Below are 16,756 nucleotides of genomic sequence, written 5' to 3'. Positions count from 1 at the left end.
CCCATGGATTTTTGAAAGACTTATCACAGACCAAGCAGACCAGGCTTTTGTCCGCACTGCCTTGAACAGAAGACCTATATTTTATACTTGCGACGTAAGTCACGTAACTCCGCTTAATTATCTCTTGTAAATTTCTGATTGATTTAAACATATTCTATTGCTCGTTTTTATAACACGTATAGTATTAATAATATTTATGCATATACATTTAATGATTTTAAAAGTAGCATAAAAGGTTGAATCACGAGTTATACAAGACGGTCAAGCCGTAATCGGCGGTACCAATTTTTTCGCATTAAATTTCATCTTTTGCTTTGATTAAAAGTGCCGAATTATTGCCTTCTTAATGTAGTTATCCACAACGAGCGGTATCTTTCATGATTGCCAGCGGGTGTGAAAACAGCTTCGGCGCACTTCGTGTCAAACGTATTGACCCTGCTTGACTGGATTAATCTTAGTTAAACGATTGTCTGATGGATCTTTAATCCGGTATGATTTAAAGGACGATTTCTTTTATAATCTACAATAATTTTTAATAATTATAACAATAAAAAAGACATGCCGTATGTATAAAAAATGGAAGCAATTATGTTTTTTTTTTCGCGGCGTAATGAAACATAACTTAATTTCTTTTGATTGTTAGGACTAATCTTAAATTATTGCTTTAAATCAAGCAAAATGCCGACATACATTTCGGCTATAAAGATATTGGAAACTTTGTTTTTATCTACTCTAAATTCTAAAACCGTATGCTTAACTTATTGCTTAACTTATGGCTTTTATGTCACCGCCTGATGAGACTCACAGAGGAGTCAAAATATTTGTTTTCTATGTCTCGGCTGACACCCAGATTCTGAAATGCATCAACATTTATAGCAATCTGCTAAAAATGGGCAAATGTTGGATAGTTATCCTTGACAAATATTATGAAATTGACTGAAAATCTTAACCGAAAATGCTTTCAAGATGCAAGAAAAACGCACTTTCTGGCATCCTAAATCTTAAAATTTTATCGGGGGAGATCCCCAACCACCCACAATAGAGGGGGAAATCGCCCACCTCATGCTCTCCCTAATTTCCTGCCTTCGGCTCTCGCAGGACGCCTGCCTTCGGCGTCCCATGGCCGGACCACTTTTTCGAAGCCGGCGACGGCCCTATTATAGCAATATCAGTAATCGGTTCTCCCCAACAGTATTTCACACAGATGTATAGCAGTTAAATACACAAAACAAGAGGGCCATGATGGCCCTATATCGCTCACCTGAGTAGAGTTGTTTGCTTGAACAAATTTCTTAGCTAAAGCTTTAAAAACAAGAAAATTAGGAGAGTGGGTCAAGGTAAAGATTATGCAAGATTTCTTTTGAAATCTGTAAAAAAATATTACAGGTGGTCCAAATCCCTTTGCTGTTGCTTAGAAAACAAGAAAGTAGGCCAGTAGGTCACACTGATGATCACTGAAAATCTGTTTAAAGATCGGTATGCAAAAATATACATGTCATCCAAATTTCAAAGCTCTATCTTAAGAAACAAGAAAGTAAATCAGAAATAGAAAAAATGGAAGTCACATTCAAGGTTACTGAAAATCAGTTTTAAGATCCGTGTGCAAAACTGTACATATCATCCAAATTTCAAGGCTGTATATTAAAAAACAAGAAAGTAGGTCAGTAGGTCACATTCATGGTCACTGAAAGTCAGTTTTAAGATCGGTGTGCAAAACTGTACATGTCATCCAAATTTCATGGCTGTATCTTGAAAAACAAGAAAGTAGGTCAGTAGGTCAAGGTTAAGGTCAAGTGACCCCTAATTACTTGAGGTCATAAGGTAATTATAATAAAGCAGTCTAGGAAATAAGATCAGATAATATTTGAAGTATTTTTCCTATATAACTCATATAAAAACTATGTGACCCTCGGGGCTGGGCCTCTTTTCATCCCAGGGGCATAATTTGAATTGTTAGAGAGCCGCTAGGCAATGCTACATACTGAATATCTAAAGCCTAGGCCTTGAACTTTCAGTCAAGAAAATTTTTAAAAGTTTTTTCCTATGTAAGTCTATGTAAAACTTGGGACCCCAAGGGCAGAGCCTCTTTTTAACCCAGAGGCATAATTTGAACAATTTTGGTAAAGGACCACTAGGCAATACAACATACCAAAAATCAAAAGGATAGGCCTTACAGTTTCAGACAAGACGATGTTTTATTTTTTTCCCTATACAAGTCTATGTAAACTTGGGACCCCCGGGGCGGGGCCTCTTTTCACCCCAGGGATATTATTTGAACAATCTTGGTAGAGAACCACAAGGCAATGCTACATACCAAACATCAAAGGCCTAGGTCTTGTGGTTTTAAACAAGAAGATTTCTATTTTTTTCCCTATCTAAATCTATGTTAAATTTGAGACGCCCGGGGCGTGGCCTCTTTTCATCCCAGGGACAAAATTTGAACAATTATGGTAGGGAACCAAAAGGCAATGCTACAAACCAAATATCAAAGGCTTAGGTCTTTTGGTTTTAGACAAGAAGATTTTTTAATGTTTTCCTATATAAGTCTATGTAAAACTTGGGACCCCCGGGACGGGGCCTCTTTACCCCAGGGGCATAATTAGAACAGTCTTTTTAGAGGACCACAAGATGATGTCACATGCCAAATATTGAGGTATGGCTTGTGGTTTCGGAAAAGATTTTCAAAGTTGTCCCTATATGTCTATGTAAACTATGTGACCCCCCCTGGGCGGGGCCATATTTGACCCTAGGGATATAATTTGAACAACCTTGGTAAAGGACCACTAGATGATGCTACATACCAAATATAAAAGCTCTATGGCCTGTGGTTTTGGACAAGAAAATTTAAAAAAATTTCCTTTCGGTTGCCATGGCAACCAGAGTTCTAAATTGAATCGAATTTTTTGAATAATTTTTAAAGAAGACCATCCAAGAAACATCCTTGTGAAGTTTCATCAAAATTGGCCTGATGGTTTAGGAGGAGATGTTGTTTAAAGTAAAGTGCATAAACAAGAACAATCCAGACTTAAAAAACAATAGTCACACCCCGTTTATCAGTATTGTGGCAGAACATTTCATAGCAATATATAGAATATTTAGGATGTCTCAAATTTAGGTTAAGTAACAAAAGTTGCCTCAGGGAAAATGAAATACTCATAGCAGTATATAATATGATTATGACACAGAAACAAGTTATAGAAACTGGCCACATATATCAACCATTCACGATCTGCATGATTAGTGCAGTTTTATGAAATGGAATTCCATAGTGACGAAATTTACTTCTTTCATCACATTGGTTTATACAATACTACACACATATCATTGATGAATATATTTTAGCCAGTAATTTGTTAACAGTTATTTCATAGTGTATTTGGATATTATAGTACAGTGATTTGTTTTATTTTAGATACAAAAATATAAATGAAACAACTATATACTAGAACATGGAAGGAAAAGAGAATGCACTTATAATATGTACATGCACAAATAAAAGTAATTAAACTTCATCACGATGGCATTCCAAAACAGTAGATTATGCTAGGAAAGTTTATTTATGAAATTATTCAATAGTATCAATTAGTGGATTGAAAGATAAATTGATTTATAGTTTTTTTTTACTTATATAATATAATACAGAATAGTAAATTCATTGGGTATTTTACCAAGGAAATGCAATTTGAAAATATTTTCAATCAAAAGGTAAGATTTACATATTAATTACTTTTGCATGCTTTATTGATTTTGTACTATTATAATTGCTATCCATTGCAAAAATCTTAACAATAACATCTACTACACTTTTCTGATACATACATAACTTCACAGTGTCAGTCAATCTTTGCTAAACATGTGCATTGCCTACACACACACACAGAGTTGTAGTAACACTATGTTATATGTGTCGTGTGGCAAGATATACTTACACTTGCCAGTTTGCTACTTGTTTAATTCCCCCATGACATTAAACCTGGGGTTCTGCGAACAGGGCATTTGGATCCGTGCCAGAAATAAAGTTTTCAATTTCCTCGAACACTGTAAGAGACTTCGGTTTTCCTTGCTTAGACTCTTTGTAGTAAATTTTTCCATCTTGTGTCCGAAAAGAATGTATTTTCTTGTCTTTGCGAAGCTTGCAAAGTTCTTGCACAATACGCTGACGTTTTCTAGTTAAATCTTCATGTATAACAACGTTGAAATCCTCCGTTTTACAGTGTTTGAGTTTCTCTTTACTACTGTATACAAGAGCCTTGGTTCGGTAGGAACTGAATTTAACTTTGATTTGACATTTATTTTCTTTAATCTTACCGATTATATACGATCTCTCAATATTGTCTAAAGTTACTGTTGGAGTGATCTCCATATTTTTGCAAATTTCAAGGACAATGTCGTCTGTTTGGATATGCTTATCAGACCTGAATTTATCAGGACTGTTTTTATCAGAAGCTGGTTGGTTTGGGTTCTCCATGTTTCCTGTACTAAGAGTGACGGGGACATTATAAAATATTAAATTGTTCTGCCTACCGTACTGATCCAGGTCATCAAAGTTCTTAATGCATTCACCGAGCTTTGGGAAGCGTTTTGCACTTCGGCCCCTTCTTGATCTAATAGGATGATTATCATCTTCAGAATCATCACTCAAATCTTTCAATTCACTTTTAGCCACTGAAGATAATACAAAATCATCGTCACCATTTCTGCATCTTTGAATTTCGGCTTTTTTCATTCTGGAATGACCACTCGGAACACACATTTGTTTGCGCCCTTTTGTGGAACGAACGTAAAACTTTTTCTTTATACTTCCGACGTTCTTGCTCTTTTCTTTGATATTTATCTGGGAAATATTTCCAGGAGCACATCCAAATGTTCTTGAAACCTTCACTCTATTTAAAGTCTCGCGAAATAAAACCGGAATAATTAGATCTATATTAAAGTGTTTCCTGTAATAACTGGCCAGTTGTTCGAAAACAAATAACCGTCTATTGTTAAACGTGTAGTTTTTACCCCTTGAACGGAACACAGTAAGCTTTGGAATATCTTCGACCGATATTAAACCAGTTTGTAACTCATGTAACGTATCGTGGACCGTTTTGTTGATTCCGGCGAATTTAGTTGTAAACCGCGTGTTTGTGAATCTTATATTTGTAGGCCTCATTTTACATACAATGATTCTACGCCGAATTTTGTAGGCATGTCTTCGTGAATTCTGAAAAAGATAAAAAAAGCATAAACAGTATGACGACAAATTCAATATTTCAACTTTACAAAATGAAGAGGTCTACAATCGTCTACTAGTATTTGAAATCTAACATTTTTGAGATATTCAAGAGACCAACTGTTCAGAAGAACTTGTAATGACAAAAGAATATTCTTATTGTTTTCTTTCATTTTTCACACTAACTTATATCTCATATCACATGTCATTTGTTTTAATACCCTCATGCCCTACCCCGACATTTCTACCTCATCTATCCCCTAGTGTTCCTTTTAGTTTTATTTGTTTTACACATCCCGTATTTACTTGTGTTTTGCCATAATATTTCTCAGCATTACACTCCAGTCCCTTGGCACGCACACGCGAATGTAAAAACTACAATGTTGATACCTACAAGGCAATGTAGACCCCTTTATTTGTTGACACACCACCTAATTCAGCCAAAAATAAATGCTCCATACAAGTCAAAGTTAGAGCACCGATAAGATCGGACATGACCTTTGACCTCTGCCTTTCAGATAGGGACCTGTGTCGTATGGCAATATTCTGGTTTATTCTGGTTTATTGAAGGGATTATTTCTGCCAAATAAAAATATTCTATGCATGTAAAAAATAGTTATTCCGGGACAAGATGTTATATGTGACCTTAACCTTTGAGATAGGGACCTAGGTTTTCCCCTAATACACTTTCTCATTAAGGCAAACATGTCTGCCGAATAAGAAAGTAGACTGTTCCATTCATGTCAAAGATACTGTCCCAAAAATCCTTAAAATCCTTTGTCTCACACGTACACCGACAGACATTTTCGCGACTAAATCGAGATAAGGCGAACAATACAAAATCTGCACAATCTATCTATTCCATTCAATATCCTCTTTTGGTACACATGTACGTTGTCCTTACAGCAATTGGTGTTATCCTGCATTTAGTGTGAGTACCAGTGCAGACAAATATATTAACTGTTTATTTACAGGTATTATAATTACATCTCGTTTAACTGGGTCAACAATGTTGTTGTACTTATAAAATAGACGTGTCCAGTTTATAGGTTGGACAAAACTACAGATAGGTATTGTATTTTGCCATCGAAATATCTCTATAAAATGCTTCTTCCCCTTCCGTTTAGATCTGTCTATGTTTACAAACACGTTTGTTTATTTCATGGACTGTACGTTGCATTTGTGGATGTTTAATGAGAGAGGTTTACGACAGCGGGGTTTTGAGGGTATCTACGCAAACATATGATATACAGTGAGGTTTGAGTGAGGAATGTAAAAATAGTTTGTTTTTCGGCGCCGCCGTTTGTTTACACTGAATATGCAAATTAAGCATGTCTCCCTGGACCAATGAAAACTTGCCATATCGTCTATAGAAAAAACGCTCGGGAAAGCCAGTAAAAATTATATGTTATGTTTGTGCCGATAAGTCGAAACGTGGGGATATGTAAAATATTGTTTGGTTCACATGCCAGCTTTTGTATTTCTTCTTTTTTAAAGTTTTGAATTAACAAATTTACAACTGATACAGGAGATTAAAGGTGGCTGTTGCTCATTTATTGTTAGAATTTTGTCTTAAGTGATCCGCGAAAATAATTTTCAAATTATATCTAAATACATGTATTGTCGAATCGATAGAGCGAGGCAGAGAAGCAAAAACACAAATTTACTTGGCCTAGGTCGAAACACGAAAACCTCGTGACCTGTCATGGAATGACACAACAATAAACCTTTTTTAAAGACCCCCACGACCTTGTCACCTACTTTTTACCTCCCACATGCACTTCGTGCAAATCATTCTGATAATACTGGTATATTACTGCTGGTCTATAAGAAGACAGATGGACAATTTAGGTCCTCCTAAATGAGAAATAACAAGTATCTAGTTACAAATTGACAGTGACATAATTATACAAGGCCAAGACAATGTGTTTAATGTCTAAATATATTATTAAATTAATGTAGTAGTATGCACAGTACTTGATGTATAAGATGAGTTGAGACCACAATTTGTTTCTAGAGTGTAGATAGTTATTATTCTATGTTTATAAAACTATACTGAAAAGAAAATGACTGAATAAGTTTGCAGATGAAGTTGTGAAAACACATTAATTCAGGGAGGACCTGAATTGCGAAAACCATCGTTAAGGCGTTGATACCAGTATTGATCCAGATCAGCCAGATCACATCACAGATTGACCCAGATCGGTACATACTGTCCACCTATCAGTAGCATACAAGTGTTGAAATTGATTAATGAGGGGATAAACGAACAGCATGGATGTGCATTGATCTGGATCCTTGCTGGTAAGAAAGCTCTAATGTAGGTACAAACTTACAACAAGAGGGCCAAGATGGCCCTAGGTCGCTCACCTGAGAAACACACCATAACAGTGTAAACATGTTTGACCTAGTGATTTCATGCAAACAAATACTCTGGCCGATTTTCATTAGGACTGGACCAAAAATGTGGTCTCTTGAGTTTAAACAAGTATTTTCTTTGATATGACCTAGTGACCTTGTTTTTGACCCCAGATGACCCGTATTCGAACTCAAGGCAATCATTCTGACCAAATTTCATGAAGATCAATTGAAAAATACAGCCTCTATTGCATACACAAGTTTTTTCTTTGATTTGTGCTAGTGACCTACTTTTTAAATCCAGATGACCCATATTCAAACTCAACCTAGATTTCATCAAGGCAATCATTCTGACCAAATTGTATGAAGATCAATTGAAAAATACAGCTTCTATCGCATACACAAGGTTTTTCTGTGATTTGACCTAGTGACCTAGTTTTTGACCCCAGATTACCCATATTCGAAATCGATCTAGATTTTATAAAGGCAATTATTACGACCAAATTTCATGAAGATCAATTGAAAAATACAGTCTCTATCGCATACAAAGTTTTTCTTTGATTTGACCTAGTGACCTAGTTTTTGATCCCAGAAGACCCATATTCAAAGTCCTTCTAGATTTTATCAAGGCAATCATTCTGACTGAATTTTATGAATATCCAATGTAAAATGCAGCCCCTATTGCCTACACAATGTTTTCCTTTAATTTGACCGGGTGACCTAGTTTTTGACCCCAGATGACCCACCTTCAAACCTGACCTAGACTTCATCCAGACAAACACTCTGATAAAATTTCATGAAGATTCGTTGTAAAATGAAGTCCCTATTGCATACACAATGTTTCTCTTTGATATGACCTAGTGACCTAGTTTTTGATTCAAGATGACCAATATTCAAACTTGACCTAGATTTCATCAAGGCAATCATTCTGACCAAAATTCATAAAGATCAATTGAAAAATACAGCCTCTATCGCATACACAAGGTTTTTCTTTGATTTGACCTAGTGACCTAGTTTTTGACCCCAGATAATCCATTTATGAAATTGGCTTAGATTTTATCAAGGCAATCATTCTAACAAAATTTCATGAAGGTCAGTTGAAAAATACAGCCTCTATCGCATACACAAGATTTTTCTTTGATTTGACCTAGTGAGCTAGTTTTTGACCCAAGATAACCCATATTTGAACTTGGCCTAGATTTTATCAAGGTTATCATTATGACTAAAATTCATGAAGATCAATTGAAAAATACAGCCTCTATCCCATACACAATGTTTTTCTTTAATTTGACCTAGTGACCTAATTTTTGACCCCACATAACCCATTTTCAAACTCCTTCTAGATTTCATCAAGGTAATCATTCTGACTAAATTTCATGAAGATCAGTTGAAAAATACAGCCTCTATCGCATACACAAGCTAAATGCTGACGGACAGACAGACCGACGACAAACAGACGACAGACGCCGGACATCGAGCGATCAAAAAAACTCACCTGAGCATTGCTCAGGTGAGCTGAAAACGCACATGTAGAACGTCATAATAAACATGCAAACCAAAAAGTACTTAAACATGCACATGTATGAAAACATACGAAAATGGTAATTTTTGAGTATCTCCCTTTTTATTAAGAAATATCACAGGACCTATTCTGGAGCATAACTCTCATAACTATCAACAGTTTTGCGGTGCAATAATTATACGCACGACGTTTTACATAACAGGGGAATGAAGTAAACTTTAATTAACAGCCAGTGTGTGTAGATGGTGACATAGCTCATTTGACGGCGAGTGGGCGTTGGGTCGGGAAGGGACTGGGTAGGGATGCGGCAGCGATACTACGGGACAAGAAACTGAAAATGAAAAAGAAATGGTGCGCTGATGGTCAGAATTAACCATTGCCCTCAAATTGTGGTTTTAATCAACACATCGTCTCATTACCACCTATCTATATGCCAAGTTAAAAAGTCAATACACTGAATGTTTTAAGTAATCATATGCTCCGGACACGAAACATGCCGGACGGGAAGGCAGAAGGACAGACGCACGTGTAATCACATAAGAACAGCGAAAGGTAAAACGATACTACTCTGAAAAATTATCCGGGTTGAACCAAAGTAGAACTTGACTTGTCAAGACTGTTACGGTCATTTACGCATAGCCTGCAAGTTTACAGCCAATCTCTGACAACTGCGTCAGAGAGTCGACACTTTGGCTCAACGGTTAGAGCACTGCACAGCTAATCCCGCCACAGGCAGTAGGGACTTTTCGTCATAAAATGCTATGCTCTTTGATTTGTTACGGCAAAAAAGTCATAAGAAGATTCTTATAACTACGTCGTGATACTCTCGTAGTAGCATTTTTTTCAAGTGGGTTTTAATCCAGAATTAACTGTTGATGGCGCCAATTAATTTTAAATCCTCTACTTAAGTGTGGGTATCATTATATGGACAAAATACGTGTGAGAATTAATGTAACTACATGTGAAACAGTCATCCGCGATTTTACAAATCGCCAGTCCATAGTTTGTGCTATTGACCGGTGTATAGCTCAGTCCAAAATTTGCTGGGCTATAGTCAAAATCTGAAGAAAAAAACGGCAATTTATTTCTGATGTCATGAAATAAAATACAGATATACAGAATGACTTGTTGGCCATTCAATAAGTATACACTGTATAGTATTATTAAACTCGTATGTAGAAAAAGAAGGTTGTAGTAGAAAAAAAAACAACAAAAAAAAATATAGTCAATTTACAATTTACTCAAATTGCGGGAAACAGACAATAGTACTAGTATACTTCACTTCTGTTTTTCCACTAATTTCTGCAAATTGACACGTGGATCGATCGATGCCATGGATTTTAGAACGTAGAAATAATGAGGTGGATAAAAAACAAACATTTTATGACGAAATATCCCAAAATAAAGGTTTAAATACCTCAACTGAGCTTTTCTTCGTGTCATACTCCTAAAATTACAAGGAAGTAACATTAATTTTTGAAGCCTCAGTACACGTTTGCACTTGGTAAAGGTACCGTACGTATCCAGGTGCAACTTAGTCAAAATTAAATATAGCGATAAAGAAATAAATAGGAAGGAATTTAAACCCTACGATTTTAAAAAGAAAGGATGCAAATATTTTCACTTCTTTCACTTGCTTTTACTTAGAAAATGCCTACCTCTTTCTTTTTCTTCTGTAGATTTGATGGTCGTTTGAACTGAGTCCCTTTTCTAGAAATAAGATTTCTTTTCTCAAAAGGACTTCTTGAAATTTCCAGTCCCGATTTGGTACAGTCTGACCTAATGACTTCCGGTTTACCATTACTCTCTATAATCATACCGCCCTCAGGATCAAAACTTTCCTGTAAATTGACTGTTTGTTTCGATCTTTTGCCTTTGGCTACATCAGCAGAAGATGGAATCAGTTTCTTCGATAAGCTCCTGTTAAATTCGAAAGGTCCTCTCGATATTTCGGGATTGTAATCTACCATCTTTACCCCATGGGTTTTTGAACATTGATTTGGTTTTGCTTTCTTAGGTTTATTCATTACGTTTTTACGAATTGGTTTGACGACTTCTACTTTTCTAGATAACTGGTTAATTGCCAACGACTTCAACGTATCTGTTTTTACGATCGCTCGTTTTTTAGGACATGGATTTAAAACTTCTGGTTTCGTGGAAACTGGATTTACAACTTCTGGTTTCATAGATGCTGAATTTACAACTTTTGGTTCCACAGAAGCTGATTTTACGACTTCCGGTTTTATAGAATCTGATTTTGAGCCTTTTGTAACCATTTCCTTTGTGTTTTCAGATCTTGCATGCAATTTCTGTCTACGTTTACGTTTAGAATGGATTACTCTTGGGAGAAAAAATTTCTCGACTTTGACGTTATCTTCATAGTCTTCTGATCTGCATTCTGGCTGACCAGCATTTGCTTTGTCAAGACAATAAGCCATTTTACTCTGGTGGGGTTTGTCTGTTACCCTGAAATCATAAAAGAGCATTATGACTAGTCATTCTCTTAAAAGTAATATAAGATATAAAGTTAGATGAAATATTAAAATTGTGATAAAAGGTACAGAGCCGGATTGTTTCGAAATTCCGAAAAATTTCCACTGAGACAGGAATGAATTATACGCATGTTCCTTTTCCCAAAACATCCATGAAGATATGTCCGGCTTCATTTAAAACACAGCTGAAAAGTCGCCTTATGGCTGAAATTGTGTCGATGTGATTAGAAGCATTTAGGAAAAACACACATATTTCCAAGCAAACTAGGTCAATATTATACGAATTAAAGCTATTTCCTTTCCTAATGTTCGTCGTTTTTATCAAAGAAAAAAATTTCTGTGCGTAAACAATAAAGAGAGTGAACCCAAAGTCACAAGTGCAATGGACTAGCAAAATTTTGTCACTAGTTTTAGCTCTTGTTGAGTTTAACGTCACACTGACACAATTACAGATCATATGGCAACTTTCCGGGTATTATTTTATCACGGACGGGTCCCTGGGAAAAACCACCTCCTCAAAGTAGCTGGATAGCTTCCTTACACGACAAAATTCTACACCACCCAAAGTGAGATTTCGAACCCACACCGATAAAGACCAAGCCGTTCAAAGGCAGCGACTTTATCCACTCAGCCGCAGAGGCCCCTTCAACAAACAAGAGGACCATGATGGTCCTGAATCGCTCACCTGTTCCCACATGACCCAGTTTTGAGTATGAGGTAGTGACGTCGTTTTTTCTATTATTTGACATAGTGACCTAGTTTTTGAGCTCATGCGACCCAGTTTTGAACTTGACCTAGATATCATCAAGATAAAAATTGACAAATTTTCATGAAGATCCACTGAAAAAGATGGTCTCTAGAGAGGTCACAAGGTTTTTCTATTATTTGACCTTTTGACCTAGTTTGCAAAGGTGCCTGACCCTGTTTTGAACTTGACCTAGATATCATCAAGATGAACATTCTCACTAATTTTCATGAAGATCTCATGAAAAATATGGCCTTTAGAGAGGTCACAAGGTTTTCCTATTTTTATACCTACTGGCCTAGTTTTTTACCGCACGTGACCCAGTTTCGAAACTGACCTAGATATCATCAAAGTAAACATTCAGACCAATTTTCATGAAGATCCATTGAACAATATGGCCTCTAGAGAGGTCAAAAGATTTTTCTAATTTTAGACCTACTGACCTAGTTTTTGACCGCAGTTGACCCAGTTTCAAACTTGACCTAGATATCATCAAGATGAACATTCAGACCAACTTTCATACATATCCCATGAAAAGTATGGCCTCTAGAGAGGTCACAAGGTTTATTTATTATTTGACCTACTGACCTAGTTTTTAATGGCACATGACCCAGTTTCAAATTTGACCTAGATATCATCAAGGTGAACATTCTGACCAATTTTCATGAAGATCCATTCAAGGGTATGGCCTCTAGAGAGGTCACAACGTTTTTCTATTTTAAGACCTACTGACCTAGTTTTTGATCGCAGTTGATCCAGTTTCAAACTTAACCTATATATCATCAAGATAAACATTCAGACCAACTTTCATACAGATCCCATGAATAATATGGCCTCTAGAGAGGTCACAAGGTTTTTTCATTATTTGACCTACTGACCTACTTTTTGACGGCACGTGACCCACTTTCAAATTTAAGCTAGATGTCATCAAGGTGAACATTCTGACCAATTTTTATGAAGATCCATTCACAAGTATGGCCTCCAGAGAGGTCACAAGGTTTTTCTATCTTTAGACCTACTGACCTAGTTTTTGACCGCACGTGACCCAGTTTTGAACTTGACCTAGATATCATCAAGATAAACATTCTGACCAATTTTCATACAGATCCCACAAAAAATATGGCCTTTAGAGAGGTCACAATGTTTTTCTATTATTTGACCTACTGACCTAGTTTTTGAGGCACGTGACCCAGTTTCGAACTTGACCTAGATCTAATTTTTATGAAGATCTTGTGAAATATATGGCCTCTAGAGAGGTCACAAGGTTTTTCTATTTTTAGACATACTGACCTAGTTTTTGACCGCACATGACCCAGTTTCGAACTTGACTTAGATATCATCAAGGTGAACATTCTGACAAATTTTCATAAAGATCCCACGAAAATGTGACCTCTAGAGTGGTCACAAGCAAAAGTTTACGCACGGACGCACGCACGGACGACGGACGCTGCGCGATCACAAAAGCTCACCTTGTCACTTTGTGACAGGTGAGCTAAAAATGAAAGAAAGAAAATGAATAAGTAAGCAAAATTCTAGAGACTTCAATTTTGTTAGGGACTTTATTAATAAATTTAGCCAGAGCTATTCCATTATGAATGCCTAAGATTCGCATTTTACAATAGATGAATGCTAAAAAATGCTAAATTTATATACCATCGAAGCGCTTGCAGTATTATCACCGTGTCCAACGTATACGTCGCATTTACGGTGGGTACGCTGCATACATGGTATATTGTACGCTCCATTACCGGCATTTCCTGTTGATTTTGTCAACATCCCGTATAGTAAGGTAAGAAAAACTACTTATTTTCATTAAAGTTCAACGTGTTGAAAGAAGCGATATATTCAGTACGAGCTGCAGATCATTCAAGCTCCCCATGGTAAAGTGATTTTTGTCAGTAATTCTCTAGTTTCTTCAAACATTCGAGTAAACGGACGTGTGAAGTCAGTTTTGAACTCGGACTTCACTTTCAGGTTCATTTTCTGTCTCTTAAAATCATTTTGTTGACTTTTCATCAGTTTAACGCGAGAATAGTATCACAAGCTACAATTTGAAATATATATCATGGCGTAAATTCATGTTTAAAGGGAGCTTTATGCCAAAATTAGCGATGTACGCCCTATAAAACGGCGCGTCTACAGAAGTTCGCCACATAAAAAGGCCGTTATCTTTATCTAAAATGCAACAGTTACTGTCATTATTGTAAGGAATTTCCGGGGAGAATACCTAAACCCCACCACTGCGTACTGTGATAAATTCCTAGCAAATAGTCTCTTTAAAATATTAATTTTAATGTCGAATGTTATCAAATAAACTTGACTCAATATATGAAATTACTGTGTTTGTAGAGCTACGTTCACAAGTAGATATCGTGTATAATAATTTTCAGTCAGTTTATTTACCTGGCACTCATTAATCTTCGCCAATATTTTCGGGCGTTTACGTTAGCTTACGAAAGAATCGTACCCTGAAAATAGTTACATATGTAGAAAACATATTACACGATTGCGTAGTGGTATCTACGCTCGATACCACGGGTTGCTAATTACCGTAGACATTTTATTTTAATTCAGTATTACACAATGTTATTGGCATTGATTTTATTCTTATATTATTTCACGTGCGTGTAACATATTTTACGAATTTTAATTGTTTTCAATTGTAGATTTGAGCCGCAACACCAACATAGTGGCTTAGCGACAAGCATGGATACAGACAGCCTGCGCATGCGCGCATTCTAGTCAGGATCTATGCTTTTCGCTTATGGTTTCTCTAATTGCAATAGGCTTTGAAAGCGAACAGCATGGATACTGACCAGACTGCGCGGATATGCAAGCTGGATCCATGCTGAAAGCCACTATGTTGGTTTTCTCATAGCGTGGCTCATTTTTACTTTCTGGAATCACTTACGACAGGAAATCTGTCTTTCTTTCTTCTTAGATACTTTAAAAGAAAAATCGGCAATTTCTTCTACGGTTATCTTGGACACAAGTGTTTTTCAATCAGGAAATGAACAAGAAATGATGATTATTAGTTTGATCAGATAAGTAGGGGAGAACGCTATTGAATGTGCCAGGGGTTGGTTGTGCCACACGTGACTTATAATATTTATTGAAGAGCTTAGACGTCATTTGCAAATATTTTAAACGCGCCATTGTTAGCTCACCTGAGCCAAAGGCTCATGGTGAGCTTTTGTGACTGCTCAATGTCCGTCGTCCGTAGTCCGTCGTCAGTCGTGCGTCGTCCGTCGTCAGTCGTGCGTCCGTCAACAATTTCTAAAAAAATCTTCTTCTTGAAAACCTCTGGGCAGAATTACACCAAACTTTATAGGAATGATCCTTGGGTGGTCCCCTTTTAAAATTTTTCAAAGAATTTAATTCCATGAAGAACTCTGGTTGCCATGGCAACCGAAAGGAAAAACTTTAAAAATCTTCTTGTCCAAAACCGCAAGGCGTAGAGCCTTGCTATTTAGCATGTGACATCATCTTATGGTCCTCTATCAAGATTGTTCAAATTGTTCCCCTGGGGTGAAAAGAGGCCCCGCCCCGGGGTCACAAGTTTTACATAGACTTATATAGTAAAAAACTTTTAAAATCTTCTTGTCTAAAACCATATGACCTAGGCCTTTGATATTTTGTATGTAGCATTGCCTTGTGGTCATCTTCCAAAATTGTTCAAATTGTGCCCCTGGGGCGAAAGGAGGCCCTGCCCCGGGGGGTCTCATGTTTTACATAGACTTATATAGGGAAAAAAACTTTAAAAATCTTCTTTCCTGAAACTGCAAGGCCTAGGCTTTTGAAATTAAATATGTTGCCTTTCCTAGTGTTTATCTACCAAAATTATTCAAATTATGTCCCTAGGGTGAAAAGAGGCCCTGCCATGGGGGTACCAAGTTTAACATAGACTTATATAGGTAAAATAATTAAAGATCTTCTTGTCTGAAAGTTCAAGGCCTAGGCATTTGATATTTAGTGTGTAACATTGCCTGGTGGATCTTACAAGTTTTTTATGCCCCCGAAGGGAGGCATATAGTTTTTGAACCGTCTGTCCGTCTGTCAGTCTGTCGGTCTGTCAGTCTGTCCGCAATTTTCGTGTCCGGTCCATATCTTTGTCATCGATGGATGGATTTTCAAATAACTTGGCATGAATGTGAACCACAGTAAGACGACGTGTCGCGCGCAAGACCCAGGTCCGTAGCTCAAAGGTCAAGGTCACACTTAGACATTAAAGGATAGTGCATTGATGGGCGTGTCCGGTCCATATCTTTGTCATCGATGGATGGATTTTCAAATAACTTGGCATGAATGTGTACCACAGTAAGACGACGTGTCGCGCGCAAGACCCAGGTCCGTAGCTCAAAGGTCAAGGTCACACTTAGACATTAAAGGATAGTGCATTGATGGGCGTGTCCGGTCCATATCTT

At 36.8% G+C, this 16,756-nt stretch overlaps 1 protein-coding gene across 4 annotated transcripts in view; it reads right to left on the bottom strand.

The window, feature by feature from the left end:
• Positions 1-2,736: 2,736 nt before the first annotated feature.
• Positions 2,737-16,756, bottom strand: part of LOC128549706 (uncharacterized) — a 35,505-nt gene continuing 21,485 nt past the window's right edge. For 3 of the 4 annotated variants that reach the window (XM_053527061.1, XM_053527059.1, XM_053527062.1), the window contains 2 exons: positions 10,754-11,561; positions 2,737-5,206 (listed from right to left, as the gene is read on the bottom strand). In XM_053527061.1, the coding sequence (XP_053383036.1) occupies positions 3,968-5,206; positions 10,754-11,533 (2,019 nt within the window). In that variant the 5' untranslated portion in view covers positions 11,534-11,561 and the 3' untranslated portion in view covers positions 2,737-3,967. The remainder of the gene's footprint in view (positions 5,207-10,753; positions 11,562-16,756) is intronic. The other variant, XM_053527060.1, reaches the window with a different exon arrangement.

The sequence above is a fragment of the Mercenaria mercenaria genome, chromosome 16, assembly GCF_021730395.1.
Source record: "Mercenaria mercenaria strain notata chromosome 16, MADL_Memer_1, whole genome shotgun sequence".
Classification (NCBI taxonomy): domain Eukaryota; kingdom Metazoa; phylum Mollusca; class Bivalvia; order Venerida; family Veneridae; genus Mercenaria; species Mercenaria mercenaria.
This window is presented reverse-complemented; position numbering and strand designations above follow the sequence as displayed.